The sequence below is a fragment of the Setaria viridis genome, chromosome 9 (genome assembly GCF_005286985.2).
Source record: "Setaria viridis chromosome 9, Setaria_viridis_v4.0, whole genome shotgun sequence".
Classification (NCBI taxonomy): Eukaryota; Viridiplantae; Streptophyta; class Magnoliopsida; order Poales; family Poaceae; genus Setaria; species Setaria viridis.
Genome location: NC_048271.2, coordinates 2490513 through 2505618, shown reverse-complemented (window position 1 = coordinate 2505618; position 15106 = coordinate 2490513). Strand labels below are relative to the sequence as shown.

The 15106-nt window shown below is 45.2% G+C and overlaps 3 protein-coding genes across 7 annotated transcripts; 2 read left to right on the top strand and 1 right to left on the bottom strand.

The window, feature by feature from the left end:
• Positions 1-3300: 3300 nt before the first annotated feature.
• On the bottom strand, positions 3301-4887 carry LOC117839252 (polygalacturonase). Its single transcript, XM_034719547.2, has 3 exons — positions 4369-4887; positions 4032-4260; positions 3301-3923 (listed from the first exon to the last, which is right to left on the bottom strand). The coding sequence occupies exons 1-3, from the start codon at positions 4885-4887 to the stop codon at positions 3382-3384; spliced, it is 1290 nt and encodes a 429-aa protein (XP_034575438.1). The 3' UTR covers positions 3301-3381.
• Positions 4888-8276: 3389 nt separating this feature from the next.
• LOC117839821 (polygalacturonase ADPG2) lies at positions 8277-10159 on the top strand. Its single transcript, XM_034720248.2, has 3 exons — positions 8277-9020; positions 9144-9372; positions 9472-10159. The coding sequence occupies exons 1-3, from the start codon at positions 8457-8459 to the stop codon at positions 10011-10013; spliced, it is 1335 nt and encodes a 444-aa protein (XP_034576139.1). The 5' UTR covers positions 8277-8456; the 3' UTR covers positions 10014-10159.
• A 1643-nt stretch (positions 10160-11802) lies between these two features.
• On the top strand, positions 11803-15000 carry LOC117837111 (uncharacterized). 5 transcript variants are annotated; one of them, XM_072291280.1, is made up of 6 exons: positions 11803-12660; positions 12803-12976; positions 13356-13910; positions 13985-14076; positions 14194-14709; positions 14808-15000. In XM_072291280.1, the coding sequence occupies exons 1-3, from the start codon at positions 12238-12240 to the stop codon at positions 13392-13394; spliced, it is 636 nt and encodes a 211-aa protein (XP_072147381.1). In that variant the 5' UTR covers positions 11803-12237; the 3' UTR covers positions 13395-13910; positions 13985-14076; positions 14194-14709; positions 14808-15000. The 5 variants fall into 5 exon arrangements, with proteins under 5 accessions (XP_072147381.1, XP_072147378.1, XP_072147379.1 ...); XM_072291277.1 differs by having other exon boundaries at positions 12803-13706; positions 13815-13910; XM_072291278.1 differs by having other exon boundaries at positions 12803-13910; positions 14194-14406; positions 14488-14709.
• Positions 15001-15106: the final 106 nt, after the last annotated feature.

Here is a 15106-nt window from a genome sequence, read left to right as displayed (position 1 = left end):
TAAGCTAATCTGTTTGGTTTTATTTCTGAGATTAAGCTCAAGCCATATTTTGATCTTGTCTTGTCTAGTAGGAAACTGCAATGGGATTGTCTCTTTGGTCTTTGCAAACTTGTGCTAGATATTTACACTCTTGCTTTGTGTGCTGCCAGTCTGCCACCTTCTATAGCTGATATGGCTGAATTATTTCACAATTTTGACTCTTTTTTATTTACCTGCAGAGTCCTTGGTGGAAGCAATATATGATCTGAGAAAAATGAAGCGATTTGTGCTGAATTGACATGCCAGTTTACTAGTCCTTGATGCTTGCATATGTGTTCTTTATATGCTGAAGTGCGTGGTATTTGTTCGTTATGTGCGTTTGAAAATTTTTGAGTATGTTGTGTAGCATAGGAGTTGCATGGTATGAATCATTTTAGCTGTCTTCTCATTTTGAGTATGTTGGTGCTGGTCGAGAAGGGTTAAGCTTATATGTAATAGCACGTGCCTATTATCCCTGAGGACCATGGAGTAATATTCTGCTACTTTGGATAATATCTTGATAATATATGCATTAAGCTTATATGGACTAGTATATCATCTGACACTCTGTGTCCATTAAACTTATAGATAGTATATCCTTGTATCCTGAAAGCAACTGGATTATATTGTTGCTCTATTTATCTCCTGATTAAATGTTGCTTATATGTATTAGTACAAATACTGTCTACAATTTCTCTATTGCCACACGTCACCCAACAGAAAAATCTAGGTAAATTAACACCAGCCAACAGAAATCCCCATATGCCAAGCAAACACCACCGGAGCTTCCAAATAGCAGTATCTTCCCCAGCGGGATTCAGTTGTCCATGAAAATTCCCCGTAGGGGCTTTCTTCCCTAAGGTTAGTTTGCTCCTGCTGCCAAACTATGTAACAAAACAAGAGGGCGATGTATACTTACATGCATTGTGCATATGATGCATAGATGACGATGAACCAGAACACGACCATCACATACACCAGGCCATCACAGCGTCCACCCCTCATACTTGATTATCAAGAGTTGGTTTCAGGGGGAGTGACAAAAATTAAGATTAGGTATCAGGTAAAACTAGAAATAAAAGAATCAAGAGTTGGGCTGTAAGCAAGGCGGGATTGGCCACGCTTATATAGAGTAAAAGTCAGAGCTAAGATTACGCAGACTAGCTAGAGATATGCATAATCAATTAAATCGACAGCAAGAACTACCCTGTATAATCGTGGTTTTAATTACATGAGTAGGATATATATAAAAAAAAGAATAATATAGATAGCTCAATCTAGCCTGTAAAATCAAGATCACGTACAAAGATATCCCCAAAGATATAGACAGCAAGAATATTTAATCGGTACGTACAATCAAGATTTTACAGATATCTAAGAAAATATCTGTCGATGAATAATCGGCAACGGTTTGGGGTTACCCCGGGAGCTCGACTCTGACGGAGATCACAAAATGGGTCACGACAAGCAGACAGGTATGCACATATTCAACTTTTGGCGAAGCCACAGGAGCCATGGCCCCTCTATGCTCAATGCCAACACTAAATTAGGCAATAGAATTTGCACAGTTAGTTAAGTAAATTATGCATTTTTCAATTAACTTATGGAGTAGTATTAGATTTTAACAAAAATGTGAGTAGCTTTGATGAAATGGATGACCTCTAGCTAAATGAATTAATTTACAATATATGAGTTAATAATTTTCTATATTGAAGTTTACTATGTATAGTCCATATTACTCTTCTTGGCCCCCCAATGTTAAATCCTGTCTCCGCCCGTTATATTTACTTTCCTAAATAAAGATATACATATTCGGCTGGATCCATTGAATATTTGCATGCCTGCATGGCTACAGGCTACAGCACACCTGACCTGACTGTCATTTGAATGTGTGTGTTGATAGAAGATCTGATCGAACAGATGGATGATCGTGACAATCTGACAGATTTCGTTGCCCAACTGCTCGATCGGGTCACTTGCCCGGCAAGTCCTGCGGTTCTTGGGGTGCCGACCCATTCCTGACGCGTGGACAAGCTGAGCATCCCACGGCTGCCTGATGGAGCGCTTCCTCCGTAGCAAAGCTCGCTTACTCGGCTCCGTTCCCACTTCCCAGCGTCCCACGGCCATGCTGCGGCTGCCATGCTACTGCTGCGCGCCGGGCTGCCGCAACAACATCGACCACCCGCGCGCCTAGCCGCTCAAGGACTTCCGCACCCTGCAGACCCATTGCAAGCGCAAGCACGGCCTCAAGCAAGCCCTTTCTCTGCCACCGCTGCGGCAAGACCTGCTTCGCCGTCAAGGCGGCGACTGGCGCACTCACGAGAAGAACTGCGGCAGGCTCTGGTACTGCATCTGCAGCTCCGAGTTCAAGCACAAGAGCTCGCTCAAGGACCACGCCCGCGCCTTCGGGCACGGCCACGGCTTCGTCGGCGGCGCCGGCGCAGGGTGCGGCGGCGGCCAGGTCGATGTGACCGATCGATCGAGCACCGATCCTAGCCGGCCAGATCGATCTTATACAGACAAAAAACACTGTATGATCGATCGATAGGCCCACCGGTGCGCGTACGTGCATGCAAAAGACAGAAACTGGTAAAAAAAAGAGGATAAGCTGGAGGTAAGAAACGGCAGCAGACAAAATACCAAGGTAGAGGCTTTGAACTTGACAGAAAATATGTCCGTTAGCTTAATATTTAGAATTTATATATTTCGCTCATGGAGCTGTTTACCAATGTGCCTAGAACTAGGATGAATCCAATGACAAGACGGATGTGGCAGAAGAAGACAGCTTCCGGCACAAATGATGCTTATGTTTCGACACGCATTCAATCGTGATGAATCTGATTACAAGATCGGTTGTGAGATGGAAGGAGTAAAATAATGACACGATAGGAAGGAGTAACGCTGAAGAATCTGTTTTTGATGGATCTGCTGACAAGAATTGATCTGAGAAGAAACTAGTACAAAAGGACGATGAGCAGGAAAGAGACGAGGTCGATCAAGATACCAGGTAGGGAGTAGGGACTTGACAGAAAATTTGTCCGCAAGCTCAATATTTAGATCAATTGCTGTTGCTGCTTCGAACAAATGTCATGAGATGGATGAGGAAATAGATCACCAAGAAGGATTCTCACGTCCCGTACACTGAAATATCAATTGGTATTGCTGCTTCTTTCTATAAAAGAAAGGATATCGATGTTACATGGACTAATTCACAAATACACTGATCAATACGATATAATGAATTGTAGGTTTCTACCAGAAACCCCATGAGTGTGACGACGATGTATACTTGAGAATGGCTACTTGTTTCTACTGTACACACAATTTCTACAAGCTGCTCAGTTTGAAATGAGCATGCATGCCCTAGTTTTTGGAGGTGCACGGCTGTGGAAGAACCGTCCCAACTTTTCTCCATTTTGCGTTCTGGCAGGTGCTTTCTGCGGCACCATCGCCGGCCTCCATCTTCAGGTCAATGTTCTGCAGGGTAATGCCATGGCATGGCACATTCCTGCTGCAGTTCAGCTTGATGGCGTCCTTGGTAATGGTTGTGCCCCTGATGTTCTTGAAGACCACATTGCTGACCTCCACTGCTGACTCCTGCGCTTTGCATGGCTTAGCCTTGTCGCAGTAGTTCTGGTCGATGATTATTGGGTTCTTGACATTGTTCATGATCATGTTTTGGAACGTGATATCCTTCGCGTAGCCACTTCCTCCCTGGTATGTCTTGATGCGTGCTCCATTGGTTGTGCCGTATAGCTGCACCGCGTCAATTGTAATGCCAGAGACTTCAGCCCTTGAGTTGTCGTCTCCTAGGCTTCCAATGCTGATGCCATGCCCTGGTCCGCACACAACTTTTGAGACGTGAAGATTATGCGTCCCGTTCTCAATTGACATGCAATCGTCTCCTGCAAATTCCATGACAAAGCACCGAATATTTAGTAAAGAAAATAAAAAATCTTCTGATATGATTCTAAACTCTGAAAATGCATGTTGATGCTACTTGCCCTACTTACCAGTCCTGATCTTGCAGTTCGTGACCTGCACATCCTTGCTGCGTGTGATGTGGATGCCGTCAGTGTTAGGGCTCGTGCCGGACGCTGTGATTGACAGGCCTCTCAATTGAACGTTGGTGCAATCCTCGATCGACATGTGGATCTGTTGGCTGTTCATAACTTTCAGATCCTCCACCTTCAAGTTCGTGCAGAAATGGAACGACAACGCCGTCGGAGCCTCCTTGCATGGCTGCACAAAAAAGGCAGTCGAGCTTGGTTAATTAGGGCACTTTCCAATAACAATGTACAATTAATCAGATCAACCATATATATATACGGGGCGCGCGCCCACACTTACCATAGCCTTGTTGATCTTGCAGGAATGCTTCCACCACGTCTCGCCGTTCCCATCGACGGCGCCGCCGCCGTTGACGGTGAGCTCGTCGACGCCCCGGAACACGAGCCAGTGCCTCCTGTCCTTGTCGCTCCAGTCCGCCCTGTTCGGCGACGCCACCAGCGTGCCCTTGACCGCGAGCGTGACGCCGGACTTGCACGGGCCCGAGAGCCTCACGACCTTGAGCAGGTAGCGCTTGCCGCCGGGGACGAGCACGACGGCCGGACCCGGCGAGGCGCACGCCGCCTCCCACGCCTTGACCAGCGCCTCCGCGTCGTCGTGCCTCCCGTCGCCGCGGGCGCCGTAGCGGTCGAGGCTGAACACGCCGCCCTGGGACGGCGACGCCAGGGACCTTCCCCTAGCGTCATCGGCCGAAGTGCCATTGCTCGTGGCCGCGGCCAAGCCGGCCATTAGAGCGCTGGACAAGAAGAGCAGCGCGAGGAGGGGAGCCGAGAACACGAGATGCACCTTACGGGGCGCCATTGGAAGAGCTCAATAAGCACGATCGACAGGTTGCAGCCAAGGCTATGAAGTCCGAACTGAACAAGATCGATCACAAGGGGCTCGATTTAGTTCAGCTGGGCGCTCGTTGCTTTGCTTGCTGAGCTTGGTGCGTCTGAGTTGATGGAGACCGAGGAGGAAGAAGGGCGTATTTATATGCGCGGCGGGGGAGAGCTAGATCTAGATGCCTAGATGCTGGGAGGAGGTGACGAGCGAGGCGTTGCGTTGCTTCTGAAGAAGAAATGAAGAATAGCGCGGGAGAGTTAGGCTCGCAGATATTGAAATGGAGTGTGCAGCAGGGTGATAGTAGTTGCGTGCCGGCAGATAGAACCTGGAGATTTTTCGTTTCAGGTATGGGGATAATGGGAAGGCAGAAAAGCGAACAGGCCGGTGGTGACGCAATCTAGTACACGGGTTTAGTACAGGAGTCAGCACGGCTGATGACGCAATCTTATCATATCTACACGGATCTATAATATTCCTTGCCCGTCACCAAGCTATATACATATAGTAGCAGTATGAAAATACGCAAAAGGGATTATGCCTTCCAAAGCAACGAGCTACTTGGTAATGATCTGCGCGGCAATCCTTCTTGTAATTAGGAGCTATATTCAGGCTTAGCCCCATGCATCGTCTGATAGGGCCTGTCATGCATAATTCGATCTTGTTCTTGTGATGATGCATTCCGTGCACGCATTTTAGTTTAACCAGTCGATCGATCTATGAATAATTCGATCCATGCATGTGCGCACGACAGTCCATTCTCTGATTTTTTATATGTATATAAGAAAAGAAAAAAAAAAGGAACAAAATGGAGGTCTTGTTGCCGAACTCGGTCGGGTCACTTGCCGGGCCAAGCCTTGCCGTTCTCGGCAACAACCTAGCGCGCCTACGGCGACGCGGCCCGAGTGCCCGACCCTCCGTGTTTGCACGGCACGGACGACCAACACGATTGACGCATGCGGATATTAGTTACTACACGTGCGTGGGCGTGCACGTTCCTCGATCTTCTTCCATCTCTCTCTCTCTCTCTCTCCCCGCGCAAAATTAATTTCGTTAAACTTTTCAGCGTCTACTAGAACATTGCGCCGCGCGAAATGGCCCTCTTCCTAGATGAGTTTCCAAATTTGTAAACAGTAACGGCAACAGTGAGGTGCATCGCCAATTCGATTATTTCTAGATCTGATATTTCTTTATCAACATTGACTATACCAAATAGTTTTCATATGGCAGTATATGTTGTAGGGAAAAAAACAATATTGAGGTACGGATGGTTGTATTGAAGAAGAAATCAGTATCCAAATCGGAAGAGAAAAGGTTCTATAGTAAAGTTGAACCTCGCACTGCAATCCCATTCTAGTGACATGATCAACTAAAACTATGTTTGCAACTTAACATGTTATGATTTTGTAGCAAAAAATTAACTACTGCATATGAAGCATGCTATGTTTATCTAAACTGAACTGGCCTCTTAAATTTTGGATGTACATATATAATTATATATGATTGCAGGTTAAGTTAGCCGAGCATTGCTTGGACGCTGAAAGAGAGAAATTATGACATGACAATTCAATATCAAATAAAAAAACTTGGAATGTAATAGCTGCCTTCTCAGTTTATCAATATCAAACCGTGATCAAACTATAATCAAAATTCAAAACTAAAATATTTTTATATCAAACTACATAATACTATCTTGTTTCTTTTTGAGACACTATAGGGCTGGCTATGGACCTTTTCAATTGAACTGAAGGTAAAATAGAGGTAGCCATTACCAAAGGTACATATGAAACACTACGGAAACAGACACACAGTTTTCTTTAGCCGGAACAATTTTATATTCCAGGAATCTACTTGTGGACTGATATCTTATATTCTGAATTTGCCCTTCCATAAAAACATACCAACTTTTCCAAAAAAAAAAAGCCAAATAAGAAGAATGTTGGCGAATAGCTGCAAAGTGGGTAAGAATTCACTATTTATATGGGTTATAGTTGCAAAATGCTTCCATGTTCTTACGTTAATTTGATTTGTAGGTGAACAGCTCTCTGCCATGGGAATCCATGTCAAGAGTATGTAAAATGCAATAGCCTAATAAGTACATTAAAGTTACTGAACACTGAACAGGCAAGATCTACAGATACGTAATCTGAATGAATGACAACACAGAGCAAGTTGCAGGAAGAGAGCTTTGGACACCTTTTACATGACGATTTCTTGCCAATGCCCATACTATTAATTGAGGTCAGGTCAAACGTTTCTTGTACATATAAATCTGTAGATGCATTCATCGGAGTGAAACAAGGTAAATGCAGATTAATTTGGTCTATTTGCTCACTTGATTAAATAAACCTGGAACCCAATTCTCACATCATGAATCATATACGAATGATGAATCACAGGCCTATTTAGAAAAATGTCATTCCAAGAATAGTCACACAACAATAACAAAGGATGAACCGATGAAGATTAGAAATCTAGGACTGAGGATGTACATGTTTCCTGTACAGATTGGGCTTCCATGTCTGCTGTAATCTTAATTGGGTGGCCTCTCTGATGGGCTGGAAAAGCAGAGGTGGTGCGCGGGATTCATGGCTAATGGAAAGTGGTGATGCTGAGGTGTCTGGACATCCATGTGGGCCCCACACGTCAGTCACCCGCGGGGCGGCCACGATTATTCATGCTCGAACTGCTGGCTGGCACTTTTCGTGCGCTGGAAGCAGGGAGCAAACTACTAGCACTGATGAGTGATGGTTGGCATCGTCATGGCGTACGTCGTCTCTGTCCGGTCAGCCGGTGAGGTAACCACCAGGACGACACCACTTCAGCTCTCTCATGCTACGCCGCTCGATCGTTGTGTCTAGATGCATGGTTAGTTTCACCTGAACCTACACGTACGCTCGTGCCTGCAGGCATGCGTGCACTTTCCTACTGTGTGTCGACGCCACAGGGGAACCCAAGCGGACGACAAAATCTACGAATATATCTTGGCCTTGCCACGGGAAGGCTTACATGGAAACGCGATTCATCAGGCACATTATTTCTGTATCTCTGCTTGCCATACCTGCAGAATCTATGGCTGGCTGGAATGCATGGGTCCTATCGATCCTTTGCGTCTACCTGCACGCATATATCAGGACACCTCGAAATTCAAAACGCGTATCTAATTTCAATCTCCCAAAACGGGGCCTAACTCACCCTGCAAGCATGCGATGAGCCTGAGTGATTCTTGACACGCAACACGAACCTTTCCCTTTCCTCCAGCACTTAGCGCTCATCTGCCTCCCGCCTCCATCGTCTCCAGCGCGCCAGCGCGCATAAATAGGCCCCGCCACCTGCTCCATGGTCGTCAACATCCAATCCAACACCACCAAGCCCAGCAAGCAAAGCAACTAACCAGAAGTGCCGCCGCTGCGTTAGTTGGCTAGCTCGTCAAGCCTCCTGTGACCTTGCCCATTATCTCACAGTCCGTTCGATCAAGCTGCTACTACCTACTTACTTATAGTCGATCGTGCATTCGTCGTCATTACCAGCTCTGCCGCGCACCAACAATGGCGTCCCGCAAGCCGCTGCAGCTTTTGTTCTTCCTCGCGCTGCTCTTCTTGTCCGGCGGCGCCCTAGCAGGTGCTGCCGCGGGCAGCACGACGACCAACGGCACCGCCTCGGCCGCCGGAGCTGCCGCGCCGGCTGCCATCACTAGGGCCGGCGGCATAAGGTCCCTGGCGTCGTCGTCGCCGTCGTCCCAAGGCGGCGGTGTGTTCAGCCTCGACCGCTACGGCGCGCGCGGCGACGGACGGCACGACGACACGCGGGCGCTCGCCAAGGCGTGGAAGGCGGCGTGCGCCTCGCCGCGGCCGGCCGTCGTGCTTGTCCCCGGCGGCAAGCGCTACCTGCTCAAGCTCGTCAGGCTCGCCGGGCCATGCAAGTCCAGCGTTGTGCTGACAGTGAAGGGCACGCTGGTGGCGTCGCCGAACAGGGCCGACTGGAGCGACAGGGACAGGAGGCACTGGATCGTGTTCAGTGCCGTCGACAAGCTCACCGTCAATGGCGGCGGCGCCGTCGACGGCAACGGCGAGACGTGGTGGAAGCACTCGTGCAAGATCAACAAGGCCATGGTAAGTGTGGCGCCGTATGTACTTACAGTTGATGGTCTGACTGGTCGCAAATTATGGAGTACTGTTGTTTGAAATTAAAGTGTCCTGGCCTAGCTCAACACTGACTTGGTTTTACTTTTGCAGCCGTGCAAGGAGGCGCCAACGGCCTTGTCATTCCACTACTGCACAGGTTTGAGAGTGCAGGACCTGAAAATTGTGAACAGCCAGCAAATCCACATGTCGATCGAGGATTGCACCAACGTACAGTTGGCAGGCCTGTCCATCACAGCGTCCGGCACGAGCCCGAACACCGACGGCATCCACATCACCCGCAGCAAGGATGTGCAGGTCACGAACTGCAAGATCAAGACTGGTAAGCAGCATTACCATGTTCACAATTATTCAAAATCATACGAAATGCCACCTTTTGTAGCTTCAGGTTTTTCTTACTAAAATTTGGATTTTATTGCAGGGGATGATTGCATGTCCATCGAGAACGGGACGCATAATCTCTACGTCTCGAAAGTTGTATGTGGGCCAGGGCACGGGATTAGCATTGGAAGTTTAGGAGATGACAACTCTAGAGCTGAAGTCTCCGGCATTACCATAGACACGGTGCAATTGTACGGCACAACCAATGGAGCACGCATCAAGACGTACCAAGGAGGGAGTGGTTACGCCAAGGATATCACATTCCAAAACATGATCATGGACAATGTCAAGAACCCGATAATCATCGACCAAAACTACTGCGACAAGGATAAGCCATGCAAAGCTCAGGGGTCAGCGGTGGAGGTCAGCAACGTGGTGTTCAAGAACATCAGGGGGACAACCGTTACCAAGGACGCCATCAAGCTCAACTGCAGCAAGAATGTCCCGTGCCATGGCATCACCCTGCAGAACATTGACCTGAAGATGGAGGGCGGCGATGGTGCCGCAGAAAGCACATGCCAGAACGCCAAATGGAGAAAATCCGGAACGGTTCGCCCGCAGCCGTGCACCTCCAAAAACTAGGTCATGCACATCAGTACCATGTACAAAGTGTGTGCGCGTATAGAAGGAACAAGTAGTTATAGTCAAAGCATGCATCGTCCTCACACTCGTGGGTTTCTAGTAGAAACCTGCAATCTATTATCTTAATATAATAGTGTTAAAAGAAATCACCACATTTGTCGGGTTTAGAAATTCCCACGTTAATTAGAAAAAAGAGAAGAATATCCACCGTTGGATTTTACGATGATCTAACAGTCTAGACTAGCCCAAAAGAGTCCATATCAAATACTAATATATTGGTAAATTTAGAATTAAATATAATATATATATAACAATTAAACAATTTGATTTTCTATTGTAACTGAAATAAAATAAAAACCCTCGAGTCCATCCAAAACAATCAAGACAAGCCGAAGCCAAAAAAAACTGCTTCACCAAAGAAACCACAGCCGCAACCCTGCCAAACGAGCCCTAAGAACATAGCTTGGTAGCCATAACAATATATTTATTGATCCAAGGGCAGAGTTTATAATGAGAAAAAGGTGCAGCAGCTATAAGACAAAAATGGGATCATACATCTATAGAGCTGTAGCAACCATTGATCGGAGAATAAATTAAAGAGAGGAAAGGGGGTTTGGATATAATAATAATTAAAAAGGTCAAACTTAAAAATTAAATTCTAATTATTAGTTATGTATACTAAAATAAAAGGAGTCTTTGTAATCCTAGCAAAAACTTACAAACAAAAAATGTGCATCACAAATAAAAAATCTAAAAAAATTATTCATGTGAAAAATTGTATAAATCTTTATATTGTTTTAGTAAATACCAAAAAATATTTATATTCAAGGTATTACTTTTTCCTCTTTAATTCATGTTAAAAAAGAGACAACAAAAAATATGACGATAAAATATATGATAATATATTGGCTGTTATCATGACACATTTAAATTGTGTCTATTTATTTTGAAATAAAGCATCCATAAAAAAGCTAGCCATCTTGCTAGTTCGTTGTATTGATCAGTCATCAGTGTAATTATGAATTGGTTCATGTAACCATGGTGTATATTAATTCTTTTTATAGAAAGCAGCAGCAGCAATTGATATTTCAGGGTATTGCACGTGAGATGTCTGACGTTTGGAGTTGTCGTTCGTGCACCTGTCCCCAATAGAAGAATGAGTGATCCCTTCCCCTGCGGATCATGGCCTTACCATACCAAGTTTCCTAATCCTACTAGCTTGCCTTCCTATTTGAGAACCAACCTACTTGAACCCTCTTCATTTCCTGCTGATAGCATTGGGAACAAAGCCAATCCATCTCGGTGATCTAGTTACTCCATGATATTAACTTATTTACCTTAATTGGAGACATGGAAACAAACTAATCATGATTCCTAACATATACTGTTATTGTGTGTTTTCTATAAAACAGGGAATCCAATATAATGTTCATTCCAAAAATAAATAAAACAGGGAATCATTCCTTTCTCTAAAAAAACATAACCTATAGTTTCACTTTTGCACATGAAGAGATAAAGGAAAAGGAGACATTTTTTTAGAGGTTTAGACTGCTGGCCAATTTATTAAATAGTTTGAGCAGCAAGGCGTAATAACTTGTTCAGATGTTTGAGTGGACAAAGCGATCGAATTGGTTGGGTTGACACTTGAAAGACCTTTTCCTAAGCAAATCAACTAGTGCCAGTGTGCCACCAAGCTGCCATTTGTACTAGGGCCTTCATTTCAAGCGGTGGCGTTTATCACTCTTCCAACACACGAAAATTGAAAGTAGCCGTGCCGTACCGTACCTAGGTGCGTACTTGGCCAGTAATCCCCAGCGGCAGCGACCGGTCCATCGTCAGATAGAGGACTATACGGCTGACATGCGGATCCCGCCGTTGACTGTGCCGTGCCACTACTTACTTTTTTTCTTCGTAAAGGCATCGATGGGTTCTCCTCCAATTTGCCACTGCAGTTTACTAGTGTTGGGACAAGATAATCAATCACTGGATGCAGGCGAAAGGTGGAGTTGCAAGGTTTGGGCCGGCAAGTGAGCAGACAGAGAGAGTTTGGTAGGCCTCCATCCACCAAATTCTCGACCGGATCGCTCGACCGCGTGCGGCTCCATGCATCTGCAATTCTGCATCGACGGATTCGGCTCGAATCGCATCGACGGGGCAGATCAGGGTTTGCCAGTTTGGGGATCCTGTTTAAATCAGGGGGGACAACCTGCGTGTGCGACGGCAGATGGAGGATCGCCCCTCTGATCTCAAGCTCGGTGGTAGCAGCCGCCGAGGATCCGGAGAAGCCTCTGCTGCTGCTGCTGCTGATGGGACGGACACAACAAGCGCATGGACCGGTGGAAAGAAGCCCAAGATCCAGAGCACACCAACCTCTGGCTCTGGGGATATCGGCAAGGTTGCGAGGGATGACGATGATGATCATTCTTCTGCCAAGATTATTGTCCGAGAGCAAGAGCAAGGGCCAGAGCAAATCGAAGGCATTGATTGGGATCAGGATAAGCTCGACGAGAAGATCGACTGTTATCTTCAGCAGTTGAACCGTGGCCTCCCTGATAGCGACGATGATGACTTTTGGGTTCACTGTCATGACAGACAGCGCCGGGAGATGAACGAACGGCTCGCCCTGTGCCGGATCATAGCACATGAGGTATCTGTTATTGTTAGAAATTCAGATGTGGTGGCAAGAATCATACGAATTTCTCTTTCTTTGGATTTAAGTTTGAAGCGTCCACTCTGGTTGGTCAGTGCTTAGTTTACCTTTTGTGCCTTATATCTGTTGATTGATGAAGGAGGAACACCGGAAACTGGACGATGAAAGTCTGAAAGCGATCTACCCTGCGAATGTTCTTGAAGACGAGGAGTACTACGAGTCGTATGAGCTCGATTTCGAATGGTACTTTGATCCTCAATACTGCAACTATGCTCGCTTGCAAGACTACCAGCGGCTTATGCTTCGGAACAATGTAGGTAACGCTTGGCTATATGCAAGTGTCACTGTTCAATTCAATTATACTCCTTAGTTTGAGGTGCTTTCTGTCTTTTATTGGTGTTTCGCTATCACGTTTAGAACTTTGGGAAAGAACTTTAGGAAATATTTCTGCTCAATTATGTTCTGGCGGATCTGTTGTCGTATGAGAATGGGTAGAATTCTGTTTTGACTGCTGCTGCGCCAATCCTTTCTAAAAGTGATCTATGTGAGATATTTTGCAAGGATACAGATGTCTATGTTACTTAACCTCAAATTATGTTAATTATAGTCAGCCTTGCTTATGTGGCTAGGCAATGGCTGTTTCTCCTTTTCCATGCGCACCGCTTGAACTAATCAATGACCAATTCATGCAGTGGGAATCTAGAAATGAATTGCAGGTTATTCATAGCTGATAGGTTGGCACTGGATGTACTTCTGCTTTGGAATGGCATTGATGCCATGCACCAGGTTACTGGCAATGGGTGTGCTAGGTAACGTTTTCATTGTGCATGGGGAGTATGAGGACTGGGAAGAATACCGAAAAACCTGTAGTACGCTTGAAGGTGACCAAGCATCTGTCCAGTTGTGGGAAAGGTTACTAAGTAACACTAAGGTATGCATGATGTGACCAATTGCGAAATTCTAGTCATATGTTGTCATGGTTGGATTGCTCTTTTTGTCATGTGCAGTTGATTGAGTTCTTCCTTACAGACAACTCATGTGAGGTAAACATCCCAAAATAGTCTGTTGTGGTTAATCATCGTTGTTTATTGTAATGTATTTGATGCTATGAAGTTTCACACATCACGTTCTAAAGCTGTTTTGTTGTTTAGCTGCTAAAAATTGAGAGTGTGGCCTTCTATCACGCGCTGAAGATAGCAGCAGAACTGTCCTGCCTTTTTAAGGCTCTAATTCACTTCGGCTTCACTGTAATACTCTCACATATTAATTTAGTGGGTATTGCAAATGATGACGGTATATGATATTGTTTTCCTATTTTCAGGAATTCATGTGGAGTGTTCGCTATGATAATACTTGGTATAAATACTATGTTGTTTCTTTGGTGAGATCTGGAAGAGGGTTGCTAAGCAAAAGGTAGAATTATTGCTTGAATACGCTGAATTAATGAACCTGTGGTGCTCCTTTTTTTCCATTTATTCCAGCTTTATGTGCTTGATGACTTAGACATTTCTTTCATTCAACATTTCTTAGATGAATTTTAAAGAGGCTTTGAAGGAAGTGTATTATGAAGGAAAGTATACCCTGTGTAATTCTGAATGGAAAACTGAGTTTGAGAGCGACGATCCTAATCCTGGGTCCTTTGGAACATCTTGTATGTCACCCAATTCGCTTATCATTTCATCTCTCTATCTCTCTAGTTTTATCATCGGTATCTAATTCACATTGGTTCACATTGATGAGAAGGTAAGCTTCATTTGTCTGAGATCAAATTCTAACTGGAACATTTTCTTCACATTAAAGGAACCTGTGTGTCTATCTCTGTAGGCTGAAGAAGGTCCTGCTTATCAGTTGATCATGGAAGCTGTTAAAAAAATTGTTTGTTTTTTCCCGAGATGTTAGATGTACCACTATTCTAGGTTTCAATGCATGCCCAAATTCACTTTTACTAATAATGTGGAAGCTAAATTTACTTTCAGATTCCAAAACACAAGACGTAATACGATTACGCCAAAAAGAAGTTGGGCATGCAAAAGAAATTGGTGTCAGGTTACATGTTTATATAAGAAATTGGTGTCAGGTTACATGTTTATATAACCAGATAAGACATGTGGATTCTAACATACTTTGCATAATTCTTGTTTCAGGTTCTACGTGACAGAACATTTCAGAGGTCGCAGTACATGGAGCAGGGGTGAGCGGGAGGTTATTGCCAGGTTAAGGATAAGAAACTGCTGGCAATTGAAGTTGATGTACAATTTCTACAGTGTTTACTTGGTTCCCAGTATGTTAACTAATGTGGTATCCTAAGATACGCTTGATTTTGGTCGGCGCCGATAATTTTGCGAGGAGAGATTTCTGTAGAAATTCAAACGGGTCCCAACTCCCAACATGCTTTCTGCAACAAACACGCGAAAGAGTTGTTGGGCCTGTTGTGGACCACGGC